Source organism: Schistocerca gregaria, chromosome 7 (genome assembly GCF_023897955.1).
Source record: "Schistocerca gregaria isolate iqSchGreg1 chromosome 7, iqSchGreg1.2, whole genome shotgun sequence".
Lineage (NCBI taxonomy): Eukaryota > Metazoa > Arthropoda > Insecta > Orthoptera > Acrididae > Schistocerca > Schistocerca gregaria.
The window spans coordinates 176,519,423-176,542,455 of record NC_064926.1 but is presented as its reverse complement, the minus strand read 5'-3'; the positions used below and the strand labels follow the sequence as shown (position 1 = coordinate 176,542,455).

At 41.1% G+C, this 23,033-nt stretch overlaps 1 protein-coding gene across 1 annotated transcript in view; it reads left to right on the top strand.

The window, feature by feature from the left end:
• LOC126282340 (hemicentin-2-like) overlaps positions 1 to 15,300 on the top strand; it is a 198,508-nt gene extending 183,208 nt beyond the window's left edge. Inside the window, exon 5 of the mRNA XM_049981997.1 lies at positions 14,412 to 15,300. Within this exon, the coding sequence (XP_049837954.1) occupies positions 14,412 to 14,536 (125 nt within the window). The 3' untranslated portion in view covers positions 14,537 to 15,300. The remainder of the gene's footprint in view (positions 1 to 14,411) is intronic.
• The last annotated feature ends 7,733 nt before the right edge of the window (positions 15,301 to 23,033 follow it).

The window sequence follows — 23,033 nt, the reverse complement described above, 5'->3', positions numbered from 1 at the left end:
AACGTAGTTCTAATTTAATAAGGAGGCACTCACATCATAAAACAAACTCAATAACCGGACTAGACAGTAAGCTGCATATAAATAAAACCTATCGAAAGAAGCAAAGCAATTTCGTTAACATTTTAATACAGACAGCGAAATCAGTGAATCCAAATATCCTAGCCAAGCAAATTCAGTGTTAGTTTGTATTCTTAAAAGTAAGATTGCGGCGTTTAATTCTGTAACTGACAGAAAGTGAAGAGGATTATTAACTTTAAATATCTGGGAGAAACTAATGCAGAGAGAAAGGAATATGAAAATTGGTTATGGATATAAGAAATACTGAAACAGAAGCAGCACATTCTTTCATTAAAATATCTAACAAGAAATGCCTATTAGGAAAAAGGAAACTGAATCCCCATATCACATTGGTACGACGTGATTGGCTACTTTTATGGGAATGTTTAATGATGAACCGTAAGCTCAACAGAATGTAAGTACTTGAAACGCGGATATCAAAGAAATAATGGATGCAGTACAAACTATAGCAGATTGGAAAACCAGAAATAAGGAAGAGATCTACTGCAATACAGAGATAATCTCAAGAGTAATGGGAAAGAAGAGATTAATTTACCTTGGATTCTTCTACGAAATGAATGAGAATGTGCTAACGAACTAATATTTCCGTATTTCTGGAAAAAGAATTTGACCTTAGTATGGGGTTCCGATATAAGAAACGAACTAGAAAGAAACATCAAAGAAACAGAATTTACAAAATGAAATCTTTAAGGATAAAATATTATCTTTAGAGGGCTTTCAAGGCTGAAAAAAGAGGAAACTGGGAACAATACGGACAGAAGTAAGGAAAAGGAGAAGATGCACGGGTGTTGGAAAAATCGGAAACAGCAAAGAAGGAGTAGGGACTGAAGATTCTACGCGATTCAAATTGGTCAATACGAAGAAACAAAGAAACAACAGTTGTTATAGACATCATCAATAAGACAAATATTAAAGAGAAAATTAGAGGTGTAACTGTTATCACAGACTTAGCTTCCCTCTCTGCATCTCCCAGCTGTTTTCCAACTGTTCAGTGCTGAACCAGTATCCCTCACATTGACAGGGTTATCAGTGCTTTCCACATTACTCTCTTTCATCTATCTTATCTCCTAATCTTCTAATTTTCTCGATCTTCCTCTGATCAGTCAGCTTCTTTTCCGTTTTTATTCATATTCGACGGTAACATTGTAAGAAAATTACTCAAGTTGGTTTACATAAAATTGAAATGAGCAAAATTTTTATCATGTGCACCATAATCTTGACTCACTAATATCTTTGGTTAACCGTAGAAGACAGCCCGAAGGCCCTAATCTTGTCACGCGGCATAAACGCCTAAATAAATCAAGAACAAGAGAACTGCAGTGTGATACTGGACGCAGTATGTCCAACACTGATGAAAGCAACATGACCCATGTCCGAAGGAGGGCCATAGGACCACTAGTGTTCTCAATATGTGAAGCACTTACATTAGGAGCTATGGCAGCTCCTCGCTTCCAACAGACCACCACTCTTTATTCAGCCAACATTCTTCTTGTAGAACTCTGCCGTTCAGTACGTCGTAGATACATCCCTTCCACGTCCTCAATTGCTTCTTCTCTATGCAGCAAGTTGAAGTTCGTTTTTGCCGCCTGCGATCATTCATCATATCTAGGTGTCCGAGCCGAAATAGCTGCTTTATTTCTATTATTTCGACTATCTATCTTTTTTCTGACTCCTATAATCTTTCTTGCTGTATTATTTTGCATGTGGTCGCTTATCACATCTTCGCCGAAAGTTCATTTCCAGTGTCAAAAGCCTCTCTCTCTGTCTATTATTCAGCTCCAACAAATTTGCAGAATATGTAGCTCCACTCTCAACAACTGATTTGCCAAGATCTGCTTTGTTCTTTTTTTATACTGCTATTGTGGAAAACATAGTGGATTTCTTCTGTTACTTGTATCACGTGTGCTTCAGCTATTGGATGGCAGCAATATTCCCTACTCTCCAAAAGGCACACATTCTTGTTAGCTGAATGCGTACGCATTCTACATTGTTTTCTGCTCCGGCTAAATATTCAGTTTCCTGCATGTTAACATTTTCGCGGCGGAACCCGAGCTGAATTCTCCCAATGGCAGTTTGTCAGTCGAACGGCAAGATAGTCTCGCTTGTGTGTTGCGTAGAACTTCTAAGCTGCCAGTGTACCTCCCATATTCATAGTAGCGTCTAAAATATACGCTTTTAGTCATCAACGCTGCTATGTAGGCAAAAAATTCCAGGAAAAAGTACAAGTTGGGCATTAACAATTTACTTATGTTGTCAAAACATACGGCTAGCTCAAAATTACGCGTAGTTTGTTTAAAACTGTTGTAGTCAACCTCAGCTAAATAAGTATAGTTGCAGAGAAAGACACGATATAATCACCTACGTAGCTGCACTATTATTCTGTGTTATGTAAATTATGTGTTAGACACTGAATTTTTATTATGTTAATTATGATTTGAATGATATTTACGGCCGTTAAAACAAGATTTTTACCAGTCAGAAAACTACTCATAAGCAAGCCTGAGCCTCATATTATTATTAATTATCTTTGTATTAATCGCGTACATTTAATGAAAAGTTTTCTGCAAAAAGTATTCTCTCTTCTCGATAGCTAAAATATTAAAAAAATTCCTATTATCTTGTGTGTTAAGCTCGAACATCGTGTGACTAATTATATTTCACGTAATGGCTGCCAATGTGCCATTAAGACAAAAGAATGGCAGATGGCCAGTGATAAAGCTTGAATACGAGCGATTGTTAATTATTTCCTCTTAATTGTATTCACGTGGATGGAGAGGTATGAAATAATATTTTCTGCAAAAAGTATTCTGTCTTCTCGATAGCTAAAATATTAAAAAAAATTCCTATTATCTTGTGTGTTAAGCTCGAACATCGTGTGACTAATTATATTTCACGTAATGGCTGCCAATGTGCCATTAAGACAAAAGAATGGCAGATGGCCAGTGATAAAGCTTGAATACGAGCGATTGTTAATTATTTCCTCTTAATTGTATTCACGTGGATGGAGAGGTATGAAATAATATTTTCTGCAAAAAGTATTCTGTCTTCTCGATAGCTAAAATATTAAAAAAAATTCCTATTATCTTGTGTGTTAAGCTCGAACATCGTGTGACTAATTATATTTCACGTAATGGCTGCCAATGTGCCATTAAGACAAAAGAATGGCAGATGGCCAGTGATAAAGCTTGAATTCGAGCGATTGTTAATTATTTTCTCTTAATTGTATTCACATGGATGGAGAGGTATGAAATAATATTGAAAGGATAAATCCTTGTTGTAAATATATTGTAGAAACCTTATGTACAACTACCAAATAGTGCGTTCAGAAGCAGCCTCGTACATAAGCGTGTAGGGGGTTTGAGAGTTGACATCAGAGTGATCAATGTATTCAGTCAAGTCTTCAACACACAGTTATATAGAAATTCCATGACACCATACACTTATTGTCTGTGTTATTATTGGTATCTGTCACACAGAAATACATTTATTATTAATATTGTTATGTTAAAAAAATGTAAAAGTGGAGAGTTTTTCTCACTACAAAATAATATTTCAACATTTATGGAACATTTATATACATAAATACTCATAGTCGAATTCGTTGTTTATAAAGTTCACCTGAGGTTATAGTAACTTTTAATACAACAGGCTTTCCAGTAGACGGTATAGGGGGTAACTTTCCGATGGACCTCTATTACTGTGGCGAGTGCGGAGTCGTGAAAGCTTTCTCAACAACAACCTTCTTTATTAATCGATAATTCTACGCAGGAGCTCTTCGTGGCTGGTGGGTACCACAATGTGACGCCATTACAGCGGCTGGCAGAGACGGTGGCCTAGATAATAAATGCCGGGTGACAGCTCCACAGTACACTGACCTTTCGGTCATACACCCCAAGGCTGCTTCTCGGGCACGCGGTCGCCCCGAATGGAACACAGGACTCTCGACTCTCGAATATGGCACCTAATGGGCGGCTTCCATCAGCAAATCTATTTCAGAGCCCAGCGCCACGGGGCTTTGTGACATCTAGTAGACCAGCGGCTTTGCCTAGTTGATAATGCTGCTCGGCGAGGCTGTAGCTGCTTGGACACACGTTCGGCTGGTGACTGGCGCAGAGACTGCATCGGTCGACTGCTCGGGGCCGATGGACTGCTGCTAACGGGTGAGCGTGGAACGTATATACTCGCTTCGGCCGGGTGTGTCATGACAAGAGCTGCACTCCCGTCACATAGCGGGCTGCAGAAATGCAGTGTTGCGCTACAGCATCTAGTAATCCAGTCAGTGTTACAGAACACTGCTGCAGCGTTATTTCAGTTGCGAGCTCGGAATTAGGAGTACATAGGCGGCTTTCCTGTGTAACCATTGACTGGTTGCGAGGACCTATCTGAGACAGATGCCGCAGCAGTAGTGTCAGCAGCTTTAAAGTATCGTCATTGGATTTTCATAAGAAAATGTGTAGCGACATGAAAAAATTTCCACTTTGTGTAATTAATGATGACGACAAATGACCGTAACAAAGAGAAAGAGGGCAACATCCGGTTACAAGTTTAGTAATGAACTTCGCTATCACTTCACATTGTTTTTATATTTTGAAAGTTGCTAGGGACCGATTTAAATTAGGTTGAACGCACAGAATCTACAGTAGGGAAGGAAAATTGGACGAACTGAAGTTTTTAGAACGGTTTTGAGAGTATTGATCTCAAGAGAAATTCACAAGCAACTCATCAACGCGTGCTGTAGAAGAGTACTGCTAAAGCATTTTAAGGCTTTATGAAGTAGGCATCACGGTTCTTACTATCGTAAGAAGGTGTTATGGCCTTTACTAAAGTATAACAGCTGTGGTACAGCTGAAGAAAAAGAGAGAATAATTGTTGCACGGTAATTTAGGGAATCGGTATTTGAAGAAAGACGACAGTTTCGCTCCCAAAACCGTATATCTCGTGCAGGAGTCATGAAAATGAGAGAAAATATCGCTAGTATAGTTACGAAGTATTTGAATAATTCGATGAATAATTCATATATGTTCTAATAGAATTCCTTCGAACGTAACAGCAATGTATACTGGGTTCAGCAAATTATTTGAGTACCCTACAGTACTGTTCTACAAGGGACCATTGACTGGTGGTAAGATAAACGCAGCACCAAAAAATAATTAATCTATGGTTATGAAACTTGGGGAATGCGTTTGTCTAGGTAATATACTTGACTTATTAACGTTGCGAGATCACAGGTTAATGTAAGTGCGGCATAAGCCATTGCAAAAGTCAATCGCTGGTGCATTAATAACCGGTATAAGTAGCAGAATGTTCAATACAAAAACGGAATGTCGTTTCTGACCAAAGAAAACATTTTTTTAAGAAGGCTGATTTCTTACGGAGCTCTTTAGACCCACAAGCCTCCCTGTGTGAATTCGTGGCGCTTTGTTTATAGGCTCCCTCTCAGAGCACGTGACGTTCCTGAATTTTCAACACGTTGTCGATTTTTAAGGCAAGTAAAAACATTTGTTCTCGGCCAGAAAAATTCACACATCTTCACGTGCCCATTCTTGACGGTAGGTCCCAGTAGCTGCAGGGCGTCCATCAGTTTTCGGCACGCTTCTCACTGCCCAACATGTTCTTTATAAGTTTTCATTCTTAAATGAGGCGAGGGCACCTTCTCCCCTACTCCCTGTGCGGTTGCAGAATGGTCCGAGTGTCCGCGGTCCGTGCCTCGGGCGCTCACGGCATGGGGTCGGCCTCTGTTCTCGAAGGCCGCTGCCGCTATGGGTCGGCGAAAGTGGCCCCCAGCCGGAACAGTATTCTAAAATTTGTCGCACCAGCATCTGGTACGTGCTCTTATTTACTGATGCGATGAACGTTCTCACAACACCACCAAATGAAGTAGTATTCCGTTTGTCATTCCAGTTGCTGATTATACATCTTGCTCCTGTTCCACATTGACTATTAGTGTTCCAACAAAATTGCAAAAATCATGATTTGACACAACAGCTGTATGTCACGCTATTGACACTAGCAGACTTTCTTGCCTTGTGCTTCACACTGTTAAAATATTGCATAATATTTAAATAGTGTACTCTCCTGGATTGCGCCAGGTACACCACATAGGTGAGGCCAGACATTAGGGGAACATTCTTCACAGGAAGAGGGAGATAATATGCTGTATGCCCATGGATTCGGAAACGCTCTGTTTACATCTTAGGTCTCGATTTCTACAACTCTTCAACACTTTAATCATGGGAAACACACAAGAAAAGAGCTAATTATAATCGTATGAAACACTTCCTTATCTGAAATGTTCGAAGTGCCCTCTGTTAGCAAGGAGACAAGCGTCAACCCGGCCGTCCCACTGAAACCCTAATGCACTGATGTCTTCCTCGAGAATTGTGTATTGTTTGTGATCCTTCCACGAAAGAGGCTCGAAGACTCTGTACATCTCGTGCAGGGGTTAGCAGAGACGGGGTACTCTTTTTCTTTGTAGAAATCTTCCGTTTTATGTCACGGACCGGGCCATGTCTGGTACTCGTCTCTAGAGTCTTCAATAAAGCGTGGACTTAAACCTATTGTAATGCTTCCCAATCCCACTCTGTATCTCTCCACTGCTGGTTCTAGATAAGAACGACTGTCATGTAGGTAATATTGTGCGAAATATTCTCTTATTTGTTTTGAACTTCTCGCTAGTAACACGTAGCAAGGTACTCGTGAAGAGTAATTTTACTGTGCGGCATGTCGTATGTTCACGGGATGGCATGAAGTTTCTTATGTATTCCTGTGTCCGTATTGACTTGCGAATAGGTTAAATATTTCTTCAGACATTAAGCAGGGCCATTAATGTCCACAGAAGATAATGTACTGCATCAGAAAGTTCATCCAAGCTCCCGTCGGAGCGAAAATTTTGAGCGTTCCCTTAAAAACAACGCCGCACCGTATCAACAGTCAATAATGGATGGATCTTGTTTAACTGACCTGCTTCGTATTATTTCCATATGTTATGTCAAAGAGTTTTACAGCTATAACTTTGTCAAAGTTTCACTGTAGAATCCAATATTTGATATTCTTCTCAGTTAGTACCAGTTAATACGCTACAGAACATTTTTGAACATTAAATCCAGTAACAGTAGCCGTCTAAAGATGCTATGATTTGTCACAAACGTAATGTACATGTAAACTTATACTTGGCGTACAACCAGTTTCAAAATCTAATTCGAATCATTAACTGAATCATTTAACGGACCTGATCCAACGATATCACTTTCAAAGAGATTATTAGTCACTCATAAAAAGGTCACTAATACGACCAAAGCACGTGATTCAATGTAGTAAGTTACCGGTCAGTTTCCGAGGATCAACACATTCAACAGTATTATTTGAAGTTCATAACAGCTATGCAAATTAATATTTTATCCGTAACGGATTTTGAATGTTGATAACTTGTTCAGAGGAAGTTCCTAAATAAAGATATTCCTTTTAAAATCACCCACTAATTGTCTCGTGCCATTTTAATTAGCTTACAGAAAACTGAAATATTTTTCTTGCCGTTGTAGAGGTACTACTCTGATCCAAAGATGTGCTCGACACCATTTAACGAAGACAGACTATTATTAATCGCAGTACATAATACATTAGGTATGAAAGATTTTTTAAGACTGTATAAGAAGAATAGGTAATTCATAATCTGTATTGAACATTTTGTTATTAAAAGACGGCATAGTAGATCTTGAAAGTGATTGACAGCTGTTCTCTCCGTTGAGAACCTCCGGCGTATTTCGTTCAGTGACCCGCAGTCATTGCCGCTGCGTCGGCAGAACGCGACTGGATCACACTTCTAGGAACTTGCTCGTTCGACTTTAAAACGAAAAAAAGAAAAACACGTACACAGTACATACAATATACTGAAACCGAAAATCGAAGTTTTTTATTACCGGACGTCGCTGAAGCGGAAATTAAAGACAGGAGCACCAAAGGTTCGGTACACAAGAGCTTTGAAATGTACCCACCAATAATAGTCTGGTGAGTTTAGGTCCAGTCAGTGTGGAGGCCAAGGAATTTGTCCACCTCTACCCATCCACCTGTTATTAGCCTATGAGCTTTAGTGCTGAAATGAGCAGACGGAGGAGACAGAGTATTCTCTAAGAAAGCGTGGTAAGTTTGTCTGTTGGGAACAGGTGGAAGAACATGAGGCCTCAGCGTAGTCGCAAGCAATGACGGACCGAAGGTAGACCAAAAAGTCTGTGTAGATGACGTGATGTCAGAGTTTCGTGAGTATTCCCGACAGTCTATGTGGAAATTTACAATCTGATCACTCTGAAACAGTGCCCCGTCAGTGAACAACATGTTTGCGTTTCTAAATGAACCATTCGCAGAAGTGTACATGTGCAAGAAAAACAGCTGCTGGTAGTGTCTGCACTCGTTGTACACGGTACAGATAAAACATGTTCTCCTTGTGCACTCTACAGTTAGTCTTGGGGTCAACATTACTCGTTGTACCTAACTGTCTCATGTTGCCACAAATACACGAAGAAGTATCCTCCCCATCTGAGGTGTCCTCGTCCTTCCAGCCCTCCAACAGTCCCGAGGAGTACGCTTAAACGCACCATACTCCCTAAGAGGACTACCAGTTGCTTCAAAGGTCCTCTTGTCGAGGCACCGTCTTTGTGGAAATCTCTTCCAATACAAATGCCGAGCGTTACGGCCATTACCATCTGCTATTCCCAGGGCCGGTTCGGAAGCATTTTCCAACACAAGCGACCTATGATATCCCCTCCCCCCATTGCCCTTTTGCTTCGTACGCCTTACTCGTTCCAGTTTTCGCTACTGATCGTGATACGCACTCGAGCGCCACTCTCATCTTGGCGTACTAAGCGGCAGCTTATGTTGTTAGGTCCTTAAACCGACCCTGTCTAACCCATAGATCAAACGGGTATCTGCCAAACCCGCATACTAGTACGCTTCCATTGTACTGTACCGTCACGAAAAGTTAATTCTAAGTGCTTGCACAGTCCTTGATAAACAGTGAACAGTTGAGGCTGGTTGCTTGACGCAAATAGAGGAATGACGTTCGTTCCATGTCATCACAAGCAATGCAATTAGTCACATGTTAGTCATCTTCGTTCAACTGGAACAACAAACTGTGGCGGTGAGCCTAAAATTCATAGCCAAACGTTGCCAAGGCAGTATTTTGATTATTTCATATAAGAAAACTTTTCATGCAATGCTGGTTCTGTTTCTGTGTGTTTTCCATGACTAATGAAATTTAAAGAGAAATATAAAAGGCACACTAACATGGAAATGAAATGTTTCCTTGCCCAAGACCATATAACACATTTTCTCCGCCTGTGGGTGAGGAGTGTTTCCTGAAAGTTTGGCCACATGTTTTCCTTACGCCCTGTATGATTTTTATGTAGCTAATGTGTAATGTTCGTCTGTATGCAAATGACCATGTCTAGGCATATGTGATATATTTAATACAGTTGTTCATACATGAGTGAAACTGATAGTTTTAATAAAATAGCATACAACAATTGTACGATAGATTTCTGAAAAATATTTAAAAGTTATAAAGCGGTTTTATCTTAAGTACTTAAATGTTGTTACTGGATGTGCAACTTTATCAATAACCTAACTGATGTAGAATATCGCGCGTGTCCTCATCGTTATGTGCATTATGTTCAGTTTGACAGTATTCAAACGAGCTGCAATTACACTCATGCTCACAAATTAACCATAATACTAATACATGGTGAAACAACGCTCTGGCAGGCGGTTTGTGGGTTTAAATCACCTCGGGGTATGACCATGCGGTGCATTTGACTTGCGGTCGTCGCACGGTGGCGCAGGCAGCAGTCCTCGTATGCAGAGGTGTGTTGGTGCACGTCAGAGTGCGGTGCAACGAGTAAGTGTGACTACGTTTTCAGACGTGCTAATGGTGACTGTGGTGACAAGGTTATGGTAACGATTCCAGCAGACAGGAAACGTGTCCAGGTGCTACAGTACGGGACGTCCGCAGTGTACAACACCATAAGAAGACCGATATTTACTATCAGCGCCCGCAGGCGACTACGGGGTACTGGAGGCAGCCTTTCTCGGGACCTTACCGCAGCTCCTGGGACAGTTGTTTCCATACACACAGTCTACTGACGACTGAACTGCCATAGTTTATTCGCCCGAAGACCTGCAAGGTGCATTCCACTGACCCCTGGTCACAGGAGGGCCTCTAAATCCGGCTGTCAAGAACATAGTACCTGATCATTGGAACAGTGGTCCCAAATTATGTTCACGGGTGAGTCCAGGTATACTATGTAAAGTGATTCTCGCAGCGTTTTCATCTGGCGTGAACCAGGAACCAGATACCAACCCCTTAATGTCATTAAAATGAACCAGTATGGTGGTCGTGGTTTCATGGGATTACGATTGGTGCACATACGCACCTGTATGTCTTTGACAGAGGAACTGTAACCGGTCAGGTGTATCGTGACGTCATTTTGCACCAGTATGTCCGCCTTTTCAGTTGTGCAGTTGGTCCCACCTTCCTCCTGATCGATGATAACGCACGGCCCCATCGAGCTGGAGGCGTTTCTTGAAACAGAAGATATCAGGTGACTGGAGTGGCCTGCTTGTTCCTCAGACCTAAACCCCTTCAAGCACGTCTGGGATGCTCTCGGTCGACGTATCACTGTATGTGTTCAAACTCCTACGACACTTCAGGAGCTCCGACAGGCACTTGTGCAAGAATGGGAGGCTATACCCTATCAGCTGCTCGATCACCTGATCCAGAGTATGCCAACCCGTTGTGCGGCCTGTTGTACATGTGCATGGTGATCATATCCCATAATGATATCGGGGTACATGCGCAGGAAACAGTGGAGTTTTGTAGCACATGTGTTTCGGGACGGTTTTCTCAACTTATCACCAATACTGTAGACTTACAGATTTGTGTCGTGTGTGTTCCCTATGTACCTATGCTATTAGTGCCAGTATTGTGTAATGCCACGTTTTGTGGCACCACATTCTGCAGTTATCCTTAATTTATGAGCATGGGTGTAGTTAGACGCAGTGGGAATTCTGTCCAGGCCTTCAATGCGGAGCAGTCATATGAAAACGAGACACATTGACCAAAGATGAGTAACCTGATTATTATTTCACAAGTAATCGCCCTAACTGATAATACAATTATCCCAATGTGAGACAAGATGGTAAATGCATTCATAGAAAAATGTTTTATGTTATCTACGGAACCGTGATCATAGCCAGGCGTTCACTTCTTCGTCCGAAACAATTTGACGGCCAAGTATTTCGTCAGGGCTCCATAAATATGAGAATTGCACACAAGGTAGCTGCAAGAAATACGCAGTGACACGAAGAGAAATGAAACTTTTATTCATAGACAATAATAACAGAGAAGGCATCGTGATTCATTATGGTTCCTTGGACATTGCATATGGCACCACATCGTTTCACACAGGTTGTGTGATCATCAGGGACAGACAGCAATGTACGTTCTGCAACACGCTCCCATGCTGGCCACAAGGTGGATAAGACGTTCTTGTGGTAGGGCGTTCTATTACTTCACCAGCGCAGCTAACAACTAATGGTAGGTCGTTGCTACATGTGGACGTACCACAGGACGTCTCCCCGACGAATTCCACACATGACCAATGGAATTTAAGTCAGGGAAACGGACAGGCCAATCTATTCGCCGAATGTGCTCACGTTCCTAAAGCTCCAACAAAGGGGTTGCACATTCCAGAATGAGATTTTCACTCTGCAGCGGAGTGTGCACTGATATGAAACTTCCTGGCAGATTAAAACTTTGTGCCGGACCGAGACTTATAGTCGGAACGTTTGCCTTTCGCGGGCAAGTGCTCAACCAACTGAGCTACCCAAGCACGACTCACACTCCGTCGTCACAGGTCCCGAGTCCAAATCGCGGTCCGGCACACAGTTTTAATCTGAGAGGAAGTTTCTGGTAGCACATTGTTACCCACAAAAATGAATCCGTGACCGAATGGAGCACTGAAAACACGCGCATGGGGAAGGACCATGATAAAAGATTTGGAAGTCATTATATTCATGTACTATTACGCCTCCCCACACCACACTACCTGCATCATCAAAACGATCATGTTCGTTTGTCCGTAGGCGCATTACGTGTTCCCACCTCTCGCCATATGAGGGTGCGTTCCAGCATTGTCGAATTTGATGGTTTCGGTGGTCCGGGTGTTACGCAGTTGAACGCGTGCACTGACTCCACATCTTGGACCACTGTATACCTTTCAGTCGATGTTACTGTGACACAGTACCCGTTCCTGATGAGCGTGTTTTCAGTGGTGAATTCGGCCGGGACTTCAATTTTGCGGATGTAATGCGTGACAGCATAGAACAAAGCAGGTGGATGAACTCTTGGAACAGGCGAGTATTCAACGAAAAAACTGGCCTGCCCCCCCCCCCCCCCACCCCTTTTAATTCCTATCGAGTCCGCGTTGGCTATGGTAGGGAGACGTACTGGAACACGTGCACATACACCAAACACAATACAGCACACATCAACCACACTCGTAGTGGGATGGAACACTCTACCGCATGAACTCCTACCAAACTTGGTCATCATGAAAGCAAGTTATAGAGCACGTAATGCCATTCCATCCGTGGTGACACACACTATTAAGAATCATGTCCCGTCTTTTGTAACGTCCAGCTGACCATCACGAATGGTAGTGACCTCTGTGTAATCGTCATCTTTGAATAAACGTTTCAGTTCGCTTCGTTTCATTGGGTTCTTCTTTCAGTTACCATCTGTACTGCTGTACTGTAATGCAACAGTTATTTCTACGTATGGTCCAAGTTTCTTCCTACTATGTTACTCAGCAATGACACATCATGTGGAAGTTACTATCACCTTAACCCTCGATCACTAAACCCTGGTAAAATTAATGAATGCACTTTGTACCAACTCACGGTTATTGTTAATATGGTATCGTCAGTATAATGTGTAAAACAGAACATTTTGTGCCTACTTCATACGCCACGTACCACTGACGACCTTGTAAACTTAATTTTCTTATTAAATAATGGTTCAAATGGCTCTGAGCACTATGGGACTTAACATCTCAGGTCATCAGTCCCCTAGAACTTAGAACTGCTTAAACCTAACTAACCTAAGGACATCACACACATCCATGCCCAAGGGAGGATTGGAACCTGCGACCGTAGCGGTCGCGCGGTTCCAGACTGAACATCTGAGGCCATCAGTCCCCTAGACTGAGACCCATATAAACCTAACTAACCCAAGGACAGCACACACATCCATGCCGAGGCAGGATTCGAACCTGCGACCGTAGCAGCCGCGTGGTTCCTGTTTGAAGCGCCTAGAATGGCTCGGCCACCAGCGGCCGACAATTTTCCAATACATAAACCATAATTTCAGACTTCCATTGAATATGGGGTAGTAAAAATTACAGTGGTTTGGTAATAATGCAAAGTTTTCTCCCCTTTAGTGTCCTTGTCTCAGTTTAGCACACGAGTGTATTATGTGAAACTCAATATCTATACCCAGTAGCAGTGTTAACAGAAACAAAATGGCAATAATATGTGAAAGAGAGGTATTACCGATAATAATTCGTATCATACCGCTGTCAGTTTCTAAAAAGAAGTTATATTAGGTCTGCCAGTTTATGTTGTCATAAACCCTCAAGTCATTCGGGGACATCAAATGTAAGAGATTTTATAAAAACGTGAAAAATCTATTCTGTGCAGTGTCATAACGTCGAATAAAGATTTTACAGTAATTTTCTAAGTCACCGTATTTTTTGCTCGATACAAACATTGTCTTCATCCCCCATTTAAATACTGGTGAAATACAAAGTGAACTACGTAAATAGTTTGTAAATCATGTTCAGGAGAAAGAATGTCAATAATAAATCAATACAGCTCACCGAAATTCTCAATAAACGTAAGCCGTTGGAGCCACTTGCTATTAGAGGGTTTAATCGCGACTGACAGAGAGTGAATAGTTGTACTTGCACGTAATAAGTATAAGATTTACCACAAGAGCTGATGGTGGAACAATATCGTCAGAAAATTACGGGGCATCGCCCACTGAAAGTATTTCGAGGAGAGCGCCCGAAGGAAGTAATGTAACCGGGTTAAATGAGAGTATTTTCGTGTTTTACAGTGGCGAACGTTTTTTCTCGTTATGTGTTGAATGCTCCATTGTACCTGACGCAACACGTATAGTTTACTGCAGTGATGATGAGGTGCCCTAGGCGTCACTGGACACCTTTATTAAATGTGCATGTCTCACTATTCTACGACCACACTCGGGATGACCTTCACTGTTGCAGGCGAACACCCGGCAGCGATGCAGGGGGACAAGAATGGAGCCTTGTGGAACCACACCGCCGCCCTCTGGTCGCCGCTGCTCGCCGCCCTGGCTTTGGCTGCCCTGTGGATTCCAGCTGCTCTCTAGGGCCCAGAACTTCTGCAGACAAAGACTCCAAACAGAGTGTGCCGCCAGCGACTCATGCGACCGAGAGAAACCGTTTCTCTTGTTTCCAATATTCCCACATTTAACCGTGTGTAACTCATGCATACTACATTACAGAACAATAAGTGTGCTTGTCACACAGAGACATTAAGATTCTACCAGTTGTATCTGGGAGCATCTGGATAAAGACGTGACTGCTTGGCTTCACAAACATGAAAAGAGTAAACAAGGTGATTAATAATACTCAAGGGTAACTAACAGTTCGAATATTTCAGGTTGTCAACATGTTGTCAGAAAAGCTACGGGTAAACCGATCACAAATCATATTTCGCCAACGTGGTTTCTAGAGGTTTGCGAATTTAATGCAGATGAGTACTAGTTAGGGCAGGGGACACACTTTGGCACAATAAGCCATATACTTATACAGGATACCAAATTTACGTGTCTAAAGGGAAATGTTGCCATATTTTGCAACATTTTAAGCGTTCGTAAAATATTAAGTTTGTAATATTTCACAGAGTGTGCATTATCTACGTAAATAAGTTGCGTTCGTGGATAGGAAAATACGTTTGGCAAGTGGAATTGCATTAGAGAGCAATCAAAGACAAATAACAACGCGCAGCACACGAAAAATATGACAAATAGTGGAACGAACTTCGAAATTATGCAACAATTCATTTCGTACAACCTGCGCTGAGAAACACGCTTCATTTACTCCGTCCTGAAACGCCTGTGCAATCTACACATTCGACACCAGAATCCCGCATAAAAAAGGCATCAGAAAAATCGTTAGTCGATTTTTTTGTTTTAAAGGAAGTTTAATTTACTCCTTTCCGAAAAATTGAGTCCAGAACCACGAGATATTGTAGGTTTCAGTTATCTGCGGGGTAGAAGAAATGTCTCTCATAGGTGTCCACGCCAAAACTGATACATCGATATATGGTGTGGAATTAATGCTGACAGGACACTGTGAAGGCTGAATTTATGTATTGTTGTCTATTCATCTTTAGTATGGGACGACGACACTGGGTGAAAGTACTAAAATTCAAGTGTTGGTTCAAGGCGGGGATTCGGGAACGATGTTGGTGTTGAGGTTAGTAAAAGGAAATTTTAGCTTTTTAAGTTTAGAAATAAACCGGTGTGTGAGACGAGTGCAACCACAGACTACCAGCATTTTTAATTACAGTTCTGAGTGAAGACGTGTTTCACTAATTCTTGTATTGTGAGCTCAGCACACGCGAGATTTAGAAAATTTAGAGACACGGATATATTTGTCGTTCTGGAGCAGAGTATGCAGCGAATCTGGTATCGGTATGTAATGCAATCATCTTGAATAACTAAAGACTGTGAGCGTAAAATCTCATCAGAATGTATGTCGTAATGTAGAATGTCATACACCAAAATTTTTCAACCAAAATAACTTTTAATTTGTCAAGGATGTCTGTTATTTCTGTTCCTGTAGGTGAAATGTGTCAAGGGCCGCACAAGACAATTGCATTTTCAAAGTGCAATTGATCATATTGTCCCAGGAATCCCATCAGTTCTTTTTTTTATTGGAGGTGCCAATTTTTTCACCAGGCCAGCACATCTGTAATAGGGAAGTCAGTGAGACAACGTTTTTATAAACCAAACAAGAATATAAGAATCAAAATACATTGAATATGACGGTTTATGTGCTGTTGGTTGCGAAAATGTGTGTGAAAGTCCGCTTGCAGCCTGACTCTCTTCTTTGTCATGAGTGGCCTAAATATAACGTATCGCTGGCCTCGGCAGCTCTAGTTTCCGTGGTGAGTGTAGCGAACTTGCTGGTGGCACGCAATTGAAACTGCTACAACAACACAGTGACGTAGTCACTGTATTCTGAGTCAAGAATTTCTTGCCAGACCTAAAAGAGAGTTTTACCATGGAGTCTGTCTCACACAAATCTGCATTCTTACGTCACGAAATAACGAATTCGTGTTTGAAAGGAACAGTTTTACTTGTATCTCGATATTTAATGAAGTTGACTAAACCAATCTCTGTTTTCGGTGAAAAGAAATGGCACACATCTGCAATGACTTAAAATTTATTTGAAGTGAGAAATTTAGGCACCTCATCCCTTATACATCTGTACGTCCTCATTCCCTACCAAACGGCCTAGGTGTGTAGGTTTAACATAAGTGGTTCGCTTATACTTTGACGATCTGTGAGAGTACGAAATATTCCTTTCTAGGGTGATAAGGTGTGGAATAACGATAAATCGAAGTAAAGGTGAAAATGTAAAAAAGATGAGGAGTAGCAGAAGTGAGAATAGATATAAATTGAACATCAAAATTTGGAACCACGAAGTAGACGAAACAAATGAACTCTGCTACATAGGAAGCAAAATAATACATGGCAGAAGGAACATTCTAATAGGATGAACTTTGAGAAAACTACCGCAACAGAGACCAAGCACTTCTCGTAACTTCTCATTAAGTATTGTATACTGTAGTCGACTTCCAGATGCTCCGTTCCATTACTACCTCGCTCATGTTTTCGTCCACACCACCCTGTTGCGATCGCCAGACCTCTCTCACAATACCCAAAAGTCTGGAATTTAGAAATTGATGATGTCAGACTATTAGGGGATCGTATACTATCTTCCGTGGAGGAACTAAATGGTTTCTGTGGAGCTTATAGCTTTGTGTAATCGTGCATCGAATAGCAAAAATATAAACCCTTACTCAAGCCTCTGTGTCTCTTGATGCTGGCTGTATGGTGTGAAATACTTAAGAGATTTTCCAGATGCTGAGAAATTGTACCACATTTCACTGCATTATGAAGTGCAGTTTCTGCGTACACTGTGAGCGAAAGAGTAGGTATTTCCTGTAACAGTGTATCCACGACAGGTTTTTTTTTTCGTATATCGCTCACAGTATGTCCCCACCTTTTATTAAATAATTGGCAGACTACCGATTGTAGCACATTACAAGTTTCTATCATTCTCTCAACCTCTGCCCCTCGGCTCGCCTCTGACAAAGCGGGAACGCGGCAGTTCTTTAAACACTTGTGTATTATTTTGTATTCATATTCCAAGCCACAGCATCAGCCGTGTACCACCGATCACCTCAAACGTGACTGTGTACTTCCGCCAATATTTCCACATAAAGACCCTAGCTCAGGTTATGCTTATTCACACACTACTCCGAGTGACATTTATTTCACTGCGTAAAATATTTGGTTGTCAAGAGTACCAACTCGTTCTAAGATAGTGGCGTTCGATATCGAAATAGACGGCTTCATTTCAGTTGGACCGAGAATCTTTCATCACCAACACTAGGCAGCCAAGGAGCGAAGGTGGTGACCATTTCAGATTATGAGACAGTGCAGCATCCATAGCTTAAATTTCGTTTCTGTGTACTGGGTCCCACTCAGTAACATTTGTGACAGGGACACTGTTACTGCTGTGACCTTGAGCCTGACACCCTGCTTCTTGTTTTTAGAGTAGTAGGGTTTCACCCTTCGTATCAGTATCAACAACACTCACACACGCACGCACACACACACACACACACACACACACACACACACACACACATATATATATATATATATATATATATATATATATATATATATATATATATATATATATATATATATATATATGCCTGCATAATTTTATGTCACATATATACTGCACACAGTGTCTCTTGCCCCTATACCTCTCTGTCCCTCTCCTCGATCCCTCCCTCTTTCTCATGCTCTTTTATGCACGTACCTCCCCCCCTTCTCCCTGTTCATTTACTCTTTCCACTCTCTCTGTCCACTTGTCCTTTCGCCTCTCACTGTCGATCTCCTCATCATCCCTCCTCATCCCTCACATTAATCATTCCGATACCATCCACACAATACGCCGGTCTTGTGGGGCAACCCAGATACCATTACCAACCTTCCTCACCCCTATACCCATCCCTATGGAAGATAGGTCCCTTTTATTCGTTTCCCCCCCCCCCTACTCCCCAAACCTCTACAGCTCCTCTTTCCGGACAATCTGGTTGAAATAGATCCAGTGGATTAGGAGGATGTAAGGAACGCACATACCCACATACCTCTTTTATGAAAAGTGCACTAACCGTTTCCACTTACAAAGTATGACACAGTATCCACCAAAACAGCGCCATGCTGAAAGTCCTGATTACTCCATGAGTCACACCGTTAAATCACCACATACGGCGAAATAGTACTTTCAGCAACTAGAATCTACTAGAACTGGTTCACCACTGTCTCTCACGGAGTAATGAGAGCACTATTCGGATAAAACACCTAACAATAAATCCAAACACAATAATACAGTGAAGGTAGACACACATAAATGCCGCTATATGAATCACAGAACAACGTGTAACTCTAAATTACTCTAACAAAATGATGGCAAACTCACGATTTCAATTAATAAGCGCATTTGAGCCATGTAACGAATGCAGTTTACTTTAGAAATGAAAAGGACATTCAGAATTGAAATACAGCCTAAAAACTTGAAAATATGGTCGTGGGTCATACGAACTCAGTGAATTCCATGTAGAGAGACAACGGAGGCTGATGTGGCATTTATATTAAAGATTTTTTTTTTTTACACTGAGACGTATTTCTGTTGAAAATCTGCATGATATGTACTCGACAAAATACCTACATGAAGGCTTGAACTATTTGTAGAATGTCTTTTTGATTACCACGAGAAATATTCTCTTCACACGTTACCTTGGACTACATTCCAGTGACTAAGTGCCAGAGTGAATGATGCCAATTTCTACCATGAAATAATGTTTGGCATTAATGCTTTAGATGTGCTAACGTCTGAAATGTCCGGAGAATATCTCATCGTGTGACGTAATTGAGTACATCTACAGCTAGATGTCTTTCCATGTTTTACAACGTGAGAGGACTTGTGAGTCTCTTATCCAGACAAAGAACTTAATGAGATTTGCATTCACTTTAAATTTATTTGGACAGTGTTTGTAGCATAATGTGGTTGGTGTTACAGTTATAAAGTATTACTCAACGTTTTTCGTACAGAATGGTTAAGATCTCGATGTCTGTTATCTGTTTGTTTCAAGCGTTCTAACATTTACATTGTACCTTAAGAAGCTCTTGATTTGAAATACTTGTGAAACGTCTTTGTGTCTGAGACGTATAAATGTATTTTGGAAATAAATGTTATTTTAACACGTTTTTCGGGATCTGTAATTTAGGTCCGCCCTACTTTCAGGCACCAAGTTTCAAGCTATATTACTTACGTTACGTATGAACTCAGTCATTGTTGGAAACAGGTAAGTACAAAATAGTTATGAACAATGAATGCTAATTTACTCTCACAATACGGTTTTTACATAACACGTGCTCTACATGTGATTACGTTTCACGTGACTGTAATTGATAATAAGAACGGAAAGGAACTTTATTGCTAATGATTTGTTGATAACACAGAGCACTTTCAGTTTTGTTAAACAGCGTTAGTTTTATTTTAGTAAATATATATGTGTAGAATAGTAATGGATAAAGTACACAAACTAAAACGTATCAGCTAAGAAGGCACATTCGACTGGATTGGACAGTACACCACATGAATGTAAATTACCGATTGTCTTTACTACAGCGCATATTGTTGTGGAGTCTTGAACGTTTAACGTTAAATTCTCTGTCTTCGAAACAAACGTTGATAATTTATTTTAAGCAAGTAGCATCAGATATTTAATACAGATCTAGAATTGTAAAATATTATTTATCTTGTTGTGCTGATAACCTAGTTAGTTGTCTTCTTTAGGACTGGTAACGGTCACTGACACGAAAAAATATCGGATGGTAAAATAATTGTGTTACTCAGGTGGCTTCCAATGATAATTCAAGAAAACACAGTTCCTGAACTGCGAAATGAGTGTATTCCTTAACATTTGCACACATCGATCTATTAACAAAATGTACGTCTGCCTTCAGCAGTGTTACAATAAACACATTAGCTCCATCTAACATAGATCTTCCACCAATACTTCCTACTTGACGTCATATTCCCGCCAAGACTATCGATTTCACATTACGTTCCTGCCAATACTGCACAACGAAGAAGGAAAGAAAAATATTAAAAAATCAAAGAGTTAACAATTTTGTCGATAATAATCGCTGGAACATACTGAAAACAGTGAACAAAAATGAATTTTCGGAAATAGAAATGAATTGAAACTTCCTGGCAGATTAAAACTGTGTTCCGGACCGAGACTCGAACTCGCGCCCTTTTCCTTCGCTGGCAAGTGCGCTTAGGACGTTGTTGTTCCGGTTGCTATGGGTTTGTTTATCGATTGTAATTTTTATTTGTAGTTCACTGTTGCTGTTTGAGTTTACATATCTCAGTTTTTCATTGGGCGATAGTGCCTAAAACTGTCGATGCTTGATAATGGAGTGCCAAATGCAATAGTGGAACGTTTCCGGCATATTCTTCCGTATGAGTTCCATAGAGGTGTGACGGCATCGGAGGCAGCCAGAAACATTTTTACCCTGTATGGGGATAATGCATTGGGCAGAGCATAGCAAGGAAATGGTTTTCTCGTTCTAATGAGGATCGTTTTGATACTAATGACTTTCCACGTTCAGGAAGACCTTTGGGAATTTGACGAAAATTGTTTAAACATATTAATCCACAATGATTCAATCAGTGTACTCTAGAACTGGCAAGTTAGATGAACTATGATCATTCCACCATCGTACGACGTTCGTGCGCAATGGAGAAGGTTCAGAAATCGTGTGTGTGGGTACCGCATGTTGTAAGCCAAAATAACAAAAATCAACGAGTGGCCATGTGTGCATTCCTTTTGGTCGTCATGAATTGGCTCGTGAACAACACCGACCATTCGTATTCTGCATAGTTACTGCTAAAGACATTAGGTTTCTTTATGCTAACATAAAGAAAGAAAGGAATGGTCGAATAAAAACAATGGAGGAACTCTCCACAGAAAGACCTGCGTGCATCCACAAAATAATGGCATGTAATGCATTCGGTGGAGCAATGACTGCGTCGCGTACTACGAATTGCTTTCGCGACGTGTTGCCATCACTCCTGACATTCACTGTCAGCAGCTGAGTCGTCTTGCAGACTCAGTCCAGCTAAAACAACCAGGACGACTGCATGAGGTGTTGCTATTCCACGATAACGCCGTTCCATATTCTGCTCGACTTACGGCAAACACTATACAGGAGTTAGGTTGGGGAGTCATTAAGCACCCGTCTTGTTCACGTGATTTTGCGCCATTACATTTTCACTTTTTCCGCTCTTTATTGAACAACCTCCAAGGAACTTCCTTATCGGATTAAAATGCTTTCCGAGCATGACTCGGCAAGTTCTTCGCCACAAAGCAACGTAATTTCTATAGTCGTGGAATCCAAAAGTTACCCCAGCGTTGCAGATTGTTGTGAATAGTGGAGGAGAGTACATTATTGACGACCAAAGTCTCCGTTATGCTTATCTGTTGAGATTATCATACTTGTGAATAAATGCTACGAACTTACGCCCCAACTCATCACTTCGAGGTCGACACGAAGGGAAATCACTGAATCACGGGCGAGATGTCAATTTTATCGACAAAGTTTTTTTTTTAATTTTTTTTTATTTACAATATGATGCGATCGCGCTCTCGGAAAACTCATATGGTAGCTCAAACAGCTTTGTTTTTTGTTTATCTAAAATGGCTCTAAGCACTATGAAACTTAACATCTGAGGCCATCAGTCCCCTAGACTGAGACCCATATAAGACTAACCAACCCAAGGATAGCACACACACATCCATGCCGAGGCAGGATTCGAACCTGCGACCTTAGCAGCCGCGTGGTTGCTGTTTGAAGCGCCTAGAACCACTCGGTCACACCGGCCGGCCTTTGTTTATTTGCCCAAATATATATTAAAAACCATTAATGGAAACTACATTAAGAATGAATTTCAAATGGCATTTTTGTCAATAACTCCCACAATCAGAAAGAAGTCAGGGAACACAATACTAGTACCAAACACAATAACGCGGAGAACACCTTCAATTTCGACATGGCGTCAGAAAAATACCAGAATGCTCCATAAATCAGCCAATAATACGGCGAGAAATACATAATGTCGAAACTCACGTGGAAGTACCAAGCTGTCTAAGCGCACTCCAAATTTTGTCAAGTGACAGGTATTGTTAGGAGAACGTCTTGTTGTGACAAGCGAATTTTTTCGTTTCCTGCTGTGAACGAACATCGATTTCCTGTTCGGCCATGCATGTAAAGCGCGTGGAGGCTATTTAAAATGTATTTCCTCTTCATTTCAAATTAGACATGAATAAAACATCAGTCAATACATAAATTGATTCCTCGATTTTACCATGTAAAGCCCGAGGCTTATACTTGAATTTTACTGTTTAATAAGAAGATAGCGCCGCCTCACACTTGTACGTTTTTCTGTACACATCTATGATTTTCTGTATCGTCATCATTGTGA